The sequence below is a fragment of the Carassius gibelio genome, chromosome A10 (assembly GCF_023724105.1).
Source record: "Carassius gibelio isolate Cgi1373 ecotype wild population from Czech Republic chromosome A10, carGib1.2-hapl.c, whole genome shotgun sequence".
Classification (NCBI taxonomy): Eukaryota; Metazoa; Chordata; class Actinopteri; order Cypriniformes; family Cyprinidae; genus Carassius; species Carassius gibelio.
Genome location: NC_068380.1, coordinates 4,221,497 through 4,234,362, shown reverse-complemented (window position 1 = coordinate 4,234,362; position 12,866 = coordinate 4,221,497). Strand labels below are relative to the sequence as shown.

The 12,866-nt window shown below is 35.3% G+C and overlaps 1 protein-coding gene across 3 annotated transcripts in view; it reads right to left on the bottom strand.

Moving 5' to 3' along the window:
- The window catches only part of LOC128020874 (band 4.1-like protein 4), a 40,464-nt gene extending 27,598 nt beyond the window's left edge, over window positions 1-12,866 (bottom strand). Inside the window, exon 1 of one of the 3 annotated variants that reach the window (XM_052607636.1) lies at window positions 12,346-12,866. In XM_052607636.1, the coding sequence (XP_052463596.1) occupies window positions 12,346-12,444 (99 nt within the window). In that variant the 5' untranslated portion in view covers window positions 12,445-12,866. The remainder of the gene's footprint in view (window positions 1-12,345) is intronic. The other 2 variants (XM_052607634.1, XM_052607635.1) reach the window with 2 other exon arrangements.

Sequence of the window (12,866 nt, the reverse complement as noted above, 5' to 3'; positions counted from 1 at the left end):
GATGCAATAAAAACGTTTCCACGGCAGATTAATTAAAACATTCATTAAATAATGGAGTTAACAGAAATAACTCAATAAGCCAGAAATGAGCTAAATTTAAGCAACAACCTTCACATTGAACAGAACTACAGGAATAAACCTAACAGTTTGCAAAACTGCATGATTGGTCAACCTTGGTGAACTCAGGTTTATTAAGGACATTCTTCTATAAATAGTTTTTCACTGTGGACACCGAGCGCTCACAGGTGATGTATGTATGTTTAAGACGCTCAGGTTCACCCGATGGCGAAATATCAATCAAAGCTGAACACACAGAGGATCACAGGAACGGTCTTACCAGGGAAAACCCCTCTGATGCGAGCGTCGTAATTCAAGTCCCAAAAGCCCAGCGGGAGGAGAACTGAACACCACACACCGCAAACACAAGCATCCTCCTAAAACATGCCCTCTGCATTCCTGCCGTATCTCTCTTCCTGATAAGACTTCAGCGCGGATCAGGCTGGGAATGTTCAAACAACAGGGAAGAGTGAAATGAATAGATAGGGAACGGGTTTCCTTGTGCAGAGAAATGCACCTACTGTAGATAAAAACGAAACACTAGCCAAGCAAAGCTTTCCTGCGTCGGGACTGAAACTTAACGCCCACGTCTCTTTATTTCCATCCAAATGCATTACCAAGTGTACACTAATAACAGCTTTATTTTGAGGGACAAGTGAAAAAAAACTAAAATTTTACAGCATTTTTTAGAAAAAATGTTAAAGCTGTGCAATGCATTTTAAAAACAAATACAAAGAGAAATCACATTAGATTTGCTTAATTATACAACGAAGAAAAAGTGCTGCGAATGCAATCACACTAATATCTCAAATCAGACATCAAGTCAATAAACCAATCAGAAAATGTGCTTAATTGCCTTGAAAGAAGCTTGTAATGTAATGATTGTAATGATTGGGGGGGCAATATGACCCGGATGTGCTCTCGACAGGTTTCCTCAGATCCCGGTGAGATTCTGGAGGTTTGATCATTGAGGAGATTCTTTGAAACAATTAACTCCCTTTAACATGCCCTGCTGTTCCCATAGCAACGGGGTCACTGTTAACGAGGCCTGACCATCTGCTGACCGCTGGTGTGTGTGTGTGTGTGTGTGTGTGTGTGTCTCCATCAGCAGATGTTCCTTTACTCCCCCAGAGACCTGAACGAGACTAAACGGGTGAATCTGACGAAAACTGTCAGGAACACGACCAGGTCACATTTCACCCCAAACTCAAAGAGAAAGAAAGAAGAAATTATGCTTTGCACAAAGAAAATGATTGAGAAATGCATAAAGAAACTGATTGAAAAATGCATCAAGAAATTATTGAAAAATGCATCAAGAAATTATTGAAAAATGCATCAAGAAAATGATTGGAAAATGCATTAAAAAATGATTGGAAAATGCATCAAGAAAATTATTGAAAAATGCATAAAAAAATGATTGGAAAATGCATCAAAAAATGATTGAAAACACATCAAGAAAATGATTGAAAAATGCATAGAGAAAAAGACTGGAAAATGCATAAAGAAAATGATTGGAAAATGCATAAAGAAAATTATTGAAAAATGCATAAAGAAAATTATTGAAAAATTCATCAAGAAAATGACTGAAAAATGCATAGAGAAAATGATTGGAAAATGCATAAAAATGATTGAAAAATGGATAAAGAAAATGGTTGGAAAATATATATTTTTTCATGTCAATTAGACAAAATAAATTCATATAGAAAGAATCTTGAGAAATCTGAAAATCTTGGAAATCTGTGAAAAAAAGATTTCTTCTAACTCCAGAAAAAGACATGATGTTTTGCATAAACAAGCCATTTTCATGACAATTAACCACACTGAGCCCTAAATTCTTTGAAATAACAATCAAATTTGTGAAGAAAGAACCTTGAGAAAATTATTGGGCAAAAGAATCTTGAGAAAACTCTTTGTGTAAGAATCTAAGGAGAAAAAAAATCTTGAGTAAATTCTTTAAGAAATATTTATTTTCAAACTCACGAGAAAGAAAGTCATTATATTTTGCATTAAGAAAATATATCCTTTTTTTATGACAAACACATTTTTTTTTTAACTTTGAAAAGAATGTTGATAAAAAGATTTGAAAATAAATCATGAGAATTTTTTAAAGAAAAGACATTCTCTTTAAACTCTAATGAAAGAAATAAGTTATATTTTGCAAAAAATGAAGCTTTTTCATGTCAATTAAACACATTAAGCCCCAAAATTCTCTGAAAAATAATCTTGAGAAAATAGTTTGAGGAAAAATCTTGAGAAAAATGTGGAGAAAGATTGTTGATTCTTTAAGAAAGAACGTGGAGAATATTCTTTGAAAGAGTATTTCTCTTCAAACTCAAGACAAAGAATTATATTTTGCATAAAGAAAATTATGTATTTTCATGAAAATTACACAGATTAGCCTCAAAATTCTTTATGCAAGTAATGTGTGAAAAATTATAATAATAACTGTACAAGCACAATACATTATGGTAATATTTGCTGTACTTAATATAGTTGTACCTTTATTGTGTGATGAAATTAATTATAATAAAAAAGTCCTGAGAACATCCTAGAATAAAAAGAATGACAAAGCACTTAAAAAAAAAGGCTATTTAATTTTTTTATTCTTTTGATTTCACTTAGACAGTGGAAGCTCTGCTTTGAGAAGTCACAGTAGAAACAAAGGTAGAGAGCGCTGTGGGACCTGAGCGTGTTTTAATGACTAATAACAACAGAAAAGCCACTTCTCTCCTGGTTTCTGCTGGAAACGGTCCAGGTGTCTCAAACCCCCTCTGCGCTGGTGGCACAGACCCTCCTGTTTCCATAGTTACTCGAAAATAAAAGACAAAGATGTGACACATGGAGCAGTGGAGATTTACAACAGCACTGATGAGCACGCTTGACAAGTCTTGAGTCACGGCGCATTGTTAACCAGCGATATTACAAGCGGCTAGCATTCTTCTGTTAAAAATGCAGGATGCTCTTAGAAAGGCTTTACAAGGTAAAAAAGCATGCTCTCAGCATACTACAGAATGATTAACAAATTGGTATTTACATGCAACTCCAACTACACTGTGGCATTGGCATGGTGCATGTCCAAAAAACATGCTATTTCAATGCAATCATGCTCAAAAAACATGAACACAAGGGGGAAAAAAAGCAAATGTCTGTGTTCTGCAATACATCCCAACCACCATGACTGGAAGAAACACTTGCAATCAAAGGCAAAGGAAATTACAGACAAATAAACACAGCGAACACTGATAACATGTGCTTTGAGCTCCTAACCAAACACATTAACCAAAGCTGAAAGAGGAAGCCAAACATGAAACGTGAATAAATAAATTCACACTAATTTACTTGGGGGAGAAAAAAACCCGCAGGAAAGCAAAATAACATCTCTGACACACAATTCACAATTCTGATATTATAACTCACAATTGTGTTTTGTATCTCCTAATTCTGAGAAAAAAAGTCATAGTTCTGAGTTTATATTATATATATGATTTATTATATATATTATGATTATAATATATTTCAGATTTTTACCCCCAAATTGCAAAAAAAAAAAAAAGTCTGAATTGTGAGATAAAAAGATGCAATTTCCTTTTTTTTTTCCTTTTTTTTTATGCCATGGTGGAAACAAGCTTCCATCTCATTTGTTCTCCCAAAAATTCTTGGAAAAAGAATCTTCCGAAAATCTTCAAACTCGAGAGAAGACCCCAAAAAAAAAAAAAAACACACTTGAGGAAATTTCTGGAGAAAAAAAAAGAAATTATATTTTGCATAAAGAAAATAATGATTTTTAAATGACAATTATTAGCCCAAAATTCTTATAGCAAATAATGTGAAAAAGAAGAAAACATTATTTAAAAAGTAAAAGTATTAATATGTAATGGTAGTATTTGTTGTATTTCCATTAATTCATGATGAATTTAATTTAAAAAGAGAGCGAGAGTTCCCGAATATGGAGAAATCTCACATGTTTCTCCTACACAGTTCCTGAAAAGATCTCAAATATGTCTCAGATTTGCCAAGATCGCAAAAAGAAAGTTTTTTTAACATACCAATTAAAGCTGCGGTAGGTAACTTTTGACGCTCTAGCGGTTAATAAACAGAACTGCTTGCGTCTTGCGGAAGAACATCGTAGCCGGAACTACTTCTCTCTGTTTATGTCTATGAAGAATCACAAAGGTACTGGGTTACTCCGCCGCGGTATTCCCGAAGCAATCTAAAATAGTCCGAATATAAACACTTATTATAGGTGCACCCTAGTGATTCAGGACAAGCCAAAAACACGGTTTGGAAAATGGATTCATGGTGTACTCGCTTATTATGTTCATTTTTCTACATTTTGAACACAAACAAAGTTACGGACCGCAGCTCTGATTGGTTGTTTTTTACCAGGAGCGATGGAGTTTCTGCAAATGGCAATAGGACACTGGGAGGAGCCAGAGGAGCTTGATTTTTACACAGATTATCTGTCTCATATTCTACTGTCAGGATATAATGACAGGTTTAATAAATATGTAAAAAATATATTTTTACAAAAATTACCTACTGCAGCTTTAATTGAAACGAACCGCTTTATTATCATCTTATCTTGTTTTGGGTCGTGGGTCCCTTTAACAAACTCTACAATTGTTATTTCTTCTTCAGTGATTTACAATAAATTTACCTTATAAATGTTTTTTTTTTTTTTTTTTTTTTTTTTGACATATTGCCCCAATAGAAGATCTAATATAATTAGAACTTTAATACACCACATTGTAGAAAAAGTAAATAAAGATGTTTGGAGCATGTTTTACAACAAAACACTACATTAGCTTAGCATTTCTTTGCAATTATTTGTAAACTTCACAAGCAATTTTGGGTTGAAAATAGTTTCAAAGTGAATCCTATGCCGTTTTTTTTTTTTAGGAACTTGGTTAGTTCTTTAATAAGAGATTTCCCAGCTACTGGATTTGAGTTTATGATTCAGTCTACAGATCAAGAAGCTGAATATTCCATGTTTCTCTGGGAACTAAAACCCAGAAACCACGTCTCTCTGGAGCTCTGCGCTTTGGGAGAGTTTGTGCACGGCAGACAAATTTAAAATTAGACTCCAGCATCAGTAATAATTCATATGCATGAGGCTTGTTGAAATACTCAGCTTGATGACGGATGAACGTTTCTGAAAGCCTTTGTTGAACGCTTGCTTTTGACTTCGGAATGAACTTCCCAAGCCATTATAAACGACAGAAGCCTGGAACAAAACTAAAGACCGATGCAGCTAGTTTTTAAGACTGACGCGGTTCAGAATAGCTCTGGAGTGACTCTTAAAGGTTTAAATAAAGCATAAAAGAACAACAAACCAGCTTGATTATTTTTGATCAGTCTTTTATAATTCAAAGCGATTCTCAGACGAATTTTTGATGTAAATTTGATGAGCACCTCAATAAGCTCAATCAACTGAATAATTAGCATTCTAAATGCCAACGGTGGTTCATTTAAGAACTGTTTCTGCCGTCTGCACACGCCGAAGGAATGTGTCTGTAGAAAAACAAAGCAATCAGTGTTGATTCTGCGTTTGACAGGAGAGATTACGACCCTCGGTGTGACTGAAGGAAGTCGCTGATGCAGAGATTATTCTCATGTTCTTTTCTCGCTCCTTCAAATCTCTGTTAAATCCTCTGACCTCATCTGACACAAAAACACTGCTGACACCAAGTCCGCAGATGGACTGTGCATGTCCGCACCATTTTGTGACAACATCGGCAGGATTCTGTGGGATTTAAGAGGATTTATATATGTTAAGATGTGTAAATTGAAAGTTCTACGGTTACTGTACTAGTAGCTGAAATCACCAATCAAAGATATTCAGAATTTGATTACAATCAACTGTAGCTCAATCAGTTGCAACACCAAGTCCATTGGTTCGATTCCCAGACAATGCATGACTTGATCAAATGTTTACTGTAAATGCAGTGCACATAATTTGGATAAAAGCATCTGCCAAATGCAAAAACGAAAATTGTGAATTTCCATTACAGTTCTGTTGAATTTTAATTCTAGAAAGTAATTCACAGCCATGGTAACTTTCTGCCAACAGAATGTAAAATTATAGCATATTATAGTAAAATTATATGCTGTACTTTTGGTTTTCAACCGATGAAAATGGGTACAATTCAACAATTTGGACACCAAGTCACAGTGGAATTCTCGTATATTTGGATTCGAAATATAGGGCCTAAAAAATGAAGATACCAATAGAAATGTTTGTCAGGAACCACAATCTAAAAGGATATTGAGGTATCTTTAATATTTCTTGAGGTACATGCATGCAAAATAAAAATAGTTTTTTTTAAAGTGCTATTTTCTATTTGCATACAATGCAACAAAGATCACTCTAATATTACACTCGTATCAGCCAATCAGATTCAAGGACCAGAAAGAATTGTTGTGTGTGTATATATATATATATATATATATATATATAATATGAACAAAGGAGTCCATTCCTAAGGGTAAAGACTGATGGTTTAAATTCTTAAGAGCAATATTTAGGCGTTTAAGTGTGTTTCAAATAACACCTTTATAATAACAATTGTTTTTAATTACAGGTTTGAGATAATTATCTGTGAGGTGAGGTTTCTCGGAGGAATGTTGTGTGACAGGCTCACTGGAAGCAATAGACTATCAATATTGTACATCTCTCCAGCACACTTGTATTCACTGATAAAATCGTATCGTAGGTATTAGCTTGGGTTTGTTTTGAATGTTTACTACGGTGTTGTTGGCATGATATTCTTGATATGAGTATTCAAGGTGTTCATATCTTCTTAATATTAGCCACCACTGTCATCAAACTAATAAAAAATATCATATGATTTTAATCTAATTTTACAGTTGGTTGGCAGAACGCTACAGTGGGTGTGGATTATATTCGGAGTGAATTCCTTTCTTGAATGAGATGTTGGCAGAGCCAGTAAAACATCTCTGGGCTGTCAGGGGCTTCAGAGTTCAGGTTTGGAGTCTGTCTGTGCCTGTCTCTGACGAAACCATACACCCCTGCATCACACACGCACACGCAAGCACGCACACACACACAAACACACACACACACACACACACACACACACACACACACACACACACACACACACACACAGAAACATGTAAATCTCGGGATAAATAAATGCTGTTCTTTTGAACGTTCTATTTATCAAAGAATCCTCAAAAATTTAAAATGCATCACATTTTTCACAAAAATATTGTGCAGCACAACTGTTTTCAACATTGATAATAAACAGAACTGTTCCTCGAGCAGCATATTATAGTAATTTCTGAAGATCGTGTGACACTGAAGACTGGAGGAATGATGCTGAAAATACAGCGGAGCATCACAGAAATAAATTACACTTTAACACAGATTCACACAGAAAACAGTTATTCTAAATTCTAATAATATTTCACAATATTACAGTTTTTACAGTATTTTTGATCAAATAAATGCAGACTTGGTGAGCAGAAGAGACTTCTTTCAAAAAATATTTAAAACCCCTTACAGACTAACCCATACCTTTAAAAGAAAACTTCATGCACTTTTAAAATAAAAATAAATAAATATATATTTAATGCATTAATTGTTTTACCATTGGGAAAGCTAATGCACAAAAATGCACATCATATGAGCTGCGAATGCGGTTTATTATTTTTAATGGCACATTTTCATTACAAGATGAGCGCCAGATAATGGGCTTAAATGGTCACACTGTACAACAAAACGGTCAATAATTTAATTCTGTCCTATTCTCTACTGTATAATTAACTAATTAGGCTCAACATCATTATTAATGTGAGCTGTGAAATCAGCTTGTAAGTGAATATGTAAAACACCACACATACAGGAATCCCATTAAACGCATCAAGGTGGGATTAGATCCAGAGCTCGCATTAATCCGCATTATGTTAAAATGACATATTATTTGTGTGTTTTGCATTGCAATAAGAACATTTGGTGGTTTGAATTTGTTTAATTGTCACGAAAATAAACTTTCCTATTTACTTGCTTTCATTTCTGTTCAATTGTAGAGTGAAATGTGACGCAGAGATTCCCTCAAATATGTGATATCGCCACTGTACAAAGAAAACATTTTCTGTGCACCTCATCCTGAACCTCTGAACTCTACAATAACAGCTTTTAATAATCTTTGTTTTTTGTTTGTTCTGAAACGTGCCAAAGGTCCTTATTGTTTCGTGCCATGTGTTTTCTCACAGGAAACACCGCGGAGGAAGACAGTCTAAATCTGGTCAGAAATGAGAGCATCACCTCGACACAAGCACGGCCTCCAAGTTGCTGTCTTTGTTTTGTGATGATGGAAACTAGAGCCCGACCGATATATCGGCCGGCCGATATTATCGGCCGATATGAGCTTATTGCATTTAAATCGGCATCGGCGTTTATAATGGCCGATGGAACATGAGAAACGGAGTCTCATGCTTTACTCATGTTATGAGTGTTGCATAGTTTACCCACCAGAGGGAGCTCTGCAGCTCCAGAGTTGACAACAGCGCCAGAAATTCACTAGCGAAGAAAGCGATAAGCCAAGCCAGCCACGGAGATTTTTTTTCTGTTTTGACGGTGAGTCTGTCGTTCTTCATGTGAAATGATTTAGTTCATACACTGTATATACAATGATGTGGTAGTTCTAGCTAACGGTCCTATCATTATCACTTATAAATATTCTGTAACATCACTTACAGCCACTAATGCATTGCTATATTAGATTAGCCACGAAGCTAATACCATGTTTATCAGTGGAAGAGTGCGAACGTTAATAAGATGTCAAACTATAACGTTATCGTTTAACTTATTCTAAATATATCTGCAGTGTTTCCCACATAATGACCGGGTAACTGTGGCAGGGGGGCAATGACTAGAAGTTATGTACAGCGTGCCTCGAAAAAACAACAGCTGTTATGTTATTGAATGAATTCATTAAAAATAGGTCATTGCACTTACATCAAATCACGATATGGACGAATATCTGTAAGTATTAAGACGGAATAGTCTGTTTAAATATGAATCCTGCATGTTCTGCGTGTCTCTGTTAATGAATGGCGCAGAAGCGCCTCTTCATTCATTAAACACACGTAAGCGCGCATTAAGCTCGCGGTGAATTCAGCGTCCGCTGTCTCACTAAATAATCACGTGAACACATGAACAACATCCCCAGAACTGCTCTGACAGTCACTTCATGAGCATTTGACCGTTTGATTTAAGTAAAAACAGCGCCACATCACATACACAGAACTGTAAATGTACGCCAACCCGTCAAAATAAAAGTCCAGTTAAAGGCTGTTGTTCAGCAGAATGTACAAAAGCCTATCATAGACCCGATTACTAAAATATTCGATATTTACAGCCTTATGTTATTCTAACGCTAATATAGCTTCCTTTTTAGCAGGCCCCTTAAATGCTTGCTATTAACTTGATTGAAGGTGGTTCTTCTCAAAATTGACAGCGGTGTGTTCATGACACTAACGTTAACCATTCAACTTCGAGTAGGTGGGTCAGAAATGATTAACCAGAGGGGACATGTAAATAAATGTGAGCTGAACAAGCGCTTTTATTTATTTATTTTTATTTTTTACAGATTGTTTCAAAGCAGCTTTAAAGACATAACAGGAAAATGTTGTAATATTGTTAAATAGAAGTAGGTAATAGGTAATACCTATTGGTTGACAAATAAAAAAAATATATATTTCTCATTTTTGCCTATGTAGGAGATCCCTGTTTATTATAATTCTAATTCTAATGATGACACGAGTAATGATACATGGTGATATTATTAATACACATGCTTATTCTTTCTCTGTCTCTTTCTGGCCTACAGATACCTGAAAAAGGTGAATGCTGTAGCAGCAAAGTGTGGGACTACTTCTGCAAATACTTTAACTTTAGTATTATAATTTATTTACAGAACACACACAGACTGTTAAAACCAGCTTCAACTGGAAGAAAGTAAAAGTGTTTTTTTGACCATTAAAAAATATATACTTTTGATGTGCAATTGTTTAGTCATTGAGACTATAATCTAAGGCTTTTTTTTTTACATAATCTCTTCTGGAAAATGGTTTATACAGCCCACATACATAGAACAGGCAGATATTTTGCTATTGAATGTTGTGTAAGTGCAGTATATAGGAAATGGGTCTAATATCCAGTTTATTTTCAAAATCAAAATATCGGCTTATAAATCGGCTCTTTTCGAGTTAATATCGGCATCGGCATCGGCCCCCAAAAATCCATATCGGTCGGGCTCTAATGGAAACACGTGAGCCGTTCTGTTCCTCACACACAAATACACACACCGCCGTCTGGGTCAAATCAATGAGGCCTTTGTGTCGTAAGTGTGTGTGTGAACCGCTCAGTGTTTTATGTGTGTGAGCTTCTGTGCACGTGAGCAGAATCAGCAATGACTTTACAAGCACAAACAAATGCAAAAATACTTTTATTAGTCATTATCAGTATTAGTGCTCGAGGTTAGATCACATGCACAAAGTATTAAAGTCGATGAAAGGGAAGAGTACACCTAGCAACCACCTTAGGATGTGCATAGGAACATATAGGCTTTAAATTTTAAGCAAAAGTATTACAATTTCATTTGTGCTGTGTTGTTTTTTCAGTGTCCTTGATGGAGGGAAACATTAAGAACATCCAGACAAGCGTGACAGATGGACACTTTCATCAACTTTCATCTCAACCTGAACTCGACGACCTCGACATGTCCAGCAACGTCAACAAACTAATAAAACTCTGATGAAAAAGCTTTTTTGATCCCTTCACATTGTTATTACCTCCTCTCTGCAGATATCAGCTAAAAGCTACACTGTTGTGCAAAAAAAGAAAAAAGAAGAGTCATTCAAACTCCAAACACTGCCCATTTTTCAAAGTTGTGTAGTCCTTATGTACAGTACATTACAGACCAGCTGTCCATCAACTATTCACAGCAAAGTCTGACCTCTGACCATACTCTGTTCAGATCATGATTAGGAGACGAGCAGTAGCCCAGCTGACAGAGAACGTTCTCTCAAGGTTCTTCCATCAACGTTTGGTTGAGTTATCTGGTCTGTAATATTAATGTTCTCATATATAATAGCTCAAAACGTTATTTATACATCGTTCATGGAACATTTTATTTCTGAAACGTTGAATGTTCATCTATCTTTTTTTTAAATGTTACTATTGTTACAGAATGTTCAGAGAACATTCAAAAGTAACATTCCCATAGTGATTGGAAAATGTATAAAATGTTACATTCCCTGAACATTCTTAAAAAAATAAAAAAAATAAAAATAAAAACACTTTAAAACCCGGACTTTCGTGATCATTCAGAAATAACGTTCTCATTTTTATGGAAACGTTAACATATTGTATAGAACATAGTTTTGTTAGCTGGGATAAAATTTCAACTGGATAGACCACTCTGATACAAATACAAAAATGTAAAATAAAGGAAAAAAAACAAAAAAATAATAATATTATAATAATATTATAATAATATTATATATATATATATATATATATATTATTATTATTTTTTTTACTTTAAGTTTACTTTTTTTTTAATGTCTTGTTAATTTACAAGCCTCAAGGGAACGTTCCATTTGATCATTTTGAAAACTTTGAACGTTCCTTATGAACGTTTTCTGAGCGTTCCGAAACAAGAAGTAACATTTAAAAAACATTAGAACGTTCAAAATGTTTCAGAAAACATTCCACGAACAATGTATAAACGTTACGTTTTTATATACATGTATTTATATATAAAGACAAAACAACTTTGAACAGACATTTTAATAACGTTTGCTCATAACTTTCAAGAACTCTTCCAGAACATCAGCAAAAGTTCTGAGAGCGCTTCATGAACACACCAAGTCCAAAAAACTACAGCAATCCCATGATACCTCCTAGTTAGTGTACACTTCCAGGTTAAATATTTCTCTGCACACACCATAACCGCTTTAAAGCATCAATCTGATGTAGTCCCTGTTCAGCAGCTGTATATAATAAAGCTGGTCTCTCGTGTTTAACCAGATCATCTTCTGGTTACCAGTGTGCTGGGCTCATGGGTTCAGGGTGTGCACCTCAGGACTGTTCAAAATCAGTATGATGAATTAACATGATTTTACATCTTTTATTTATTTTGTTCATTATTGTGGTAAGAAAGAAAAGCAGAGTGTAACCTACAGGCCCTTTGGATCACGATAGCTCATTTTCTGAAGATATGCACTGAAATAATTTATTATAAAAGCATCTTTTACCTTTATTCCCTGCTGCTGGGTGGTTAAAATCAGCTTGGACTCATCCAGGAGCAGAACCTCACAGTAAAATTCCTCTTGGACTGAACAGAAACAACTCATCTTGAACTAGACAGAAGATGTAGGAAGAGTTCTGATCCAAACTGAAGAGCCTACAGAGAGCTCGAGATGTTACAGTCCATCATCCAGCTCGTGTCCTCCTTTGTTACATGTTCTCCGCTTCAGTCCTCATGCACCTGATGTTTGCACCAGCCGAACGTCCCATCTGAACTCAAAAGATGAATAAAGTCTCTGTGGAAAGGTTCATCGCGCTCCTGAAAGTAAGTCCTAGAACCTTTAGTTCTGTTCTCGGCTTGTAGGCGACTTTTGCTGCTGGTCTGGTCCAAGTGTCCCATTAAAAATCTCCTGATATTTCACTTGGATTCATGCTGTGTGTTGCCAAGCAGCACGAGAGGCTGTTCATGTGTGTGACTCCTCCCAAGCGCGTGCACGCATCATTGTGTCATGAGCAAGACTTTCCTGCC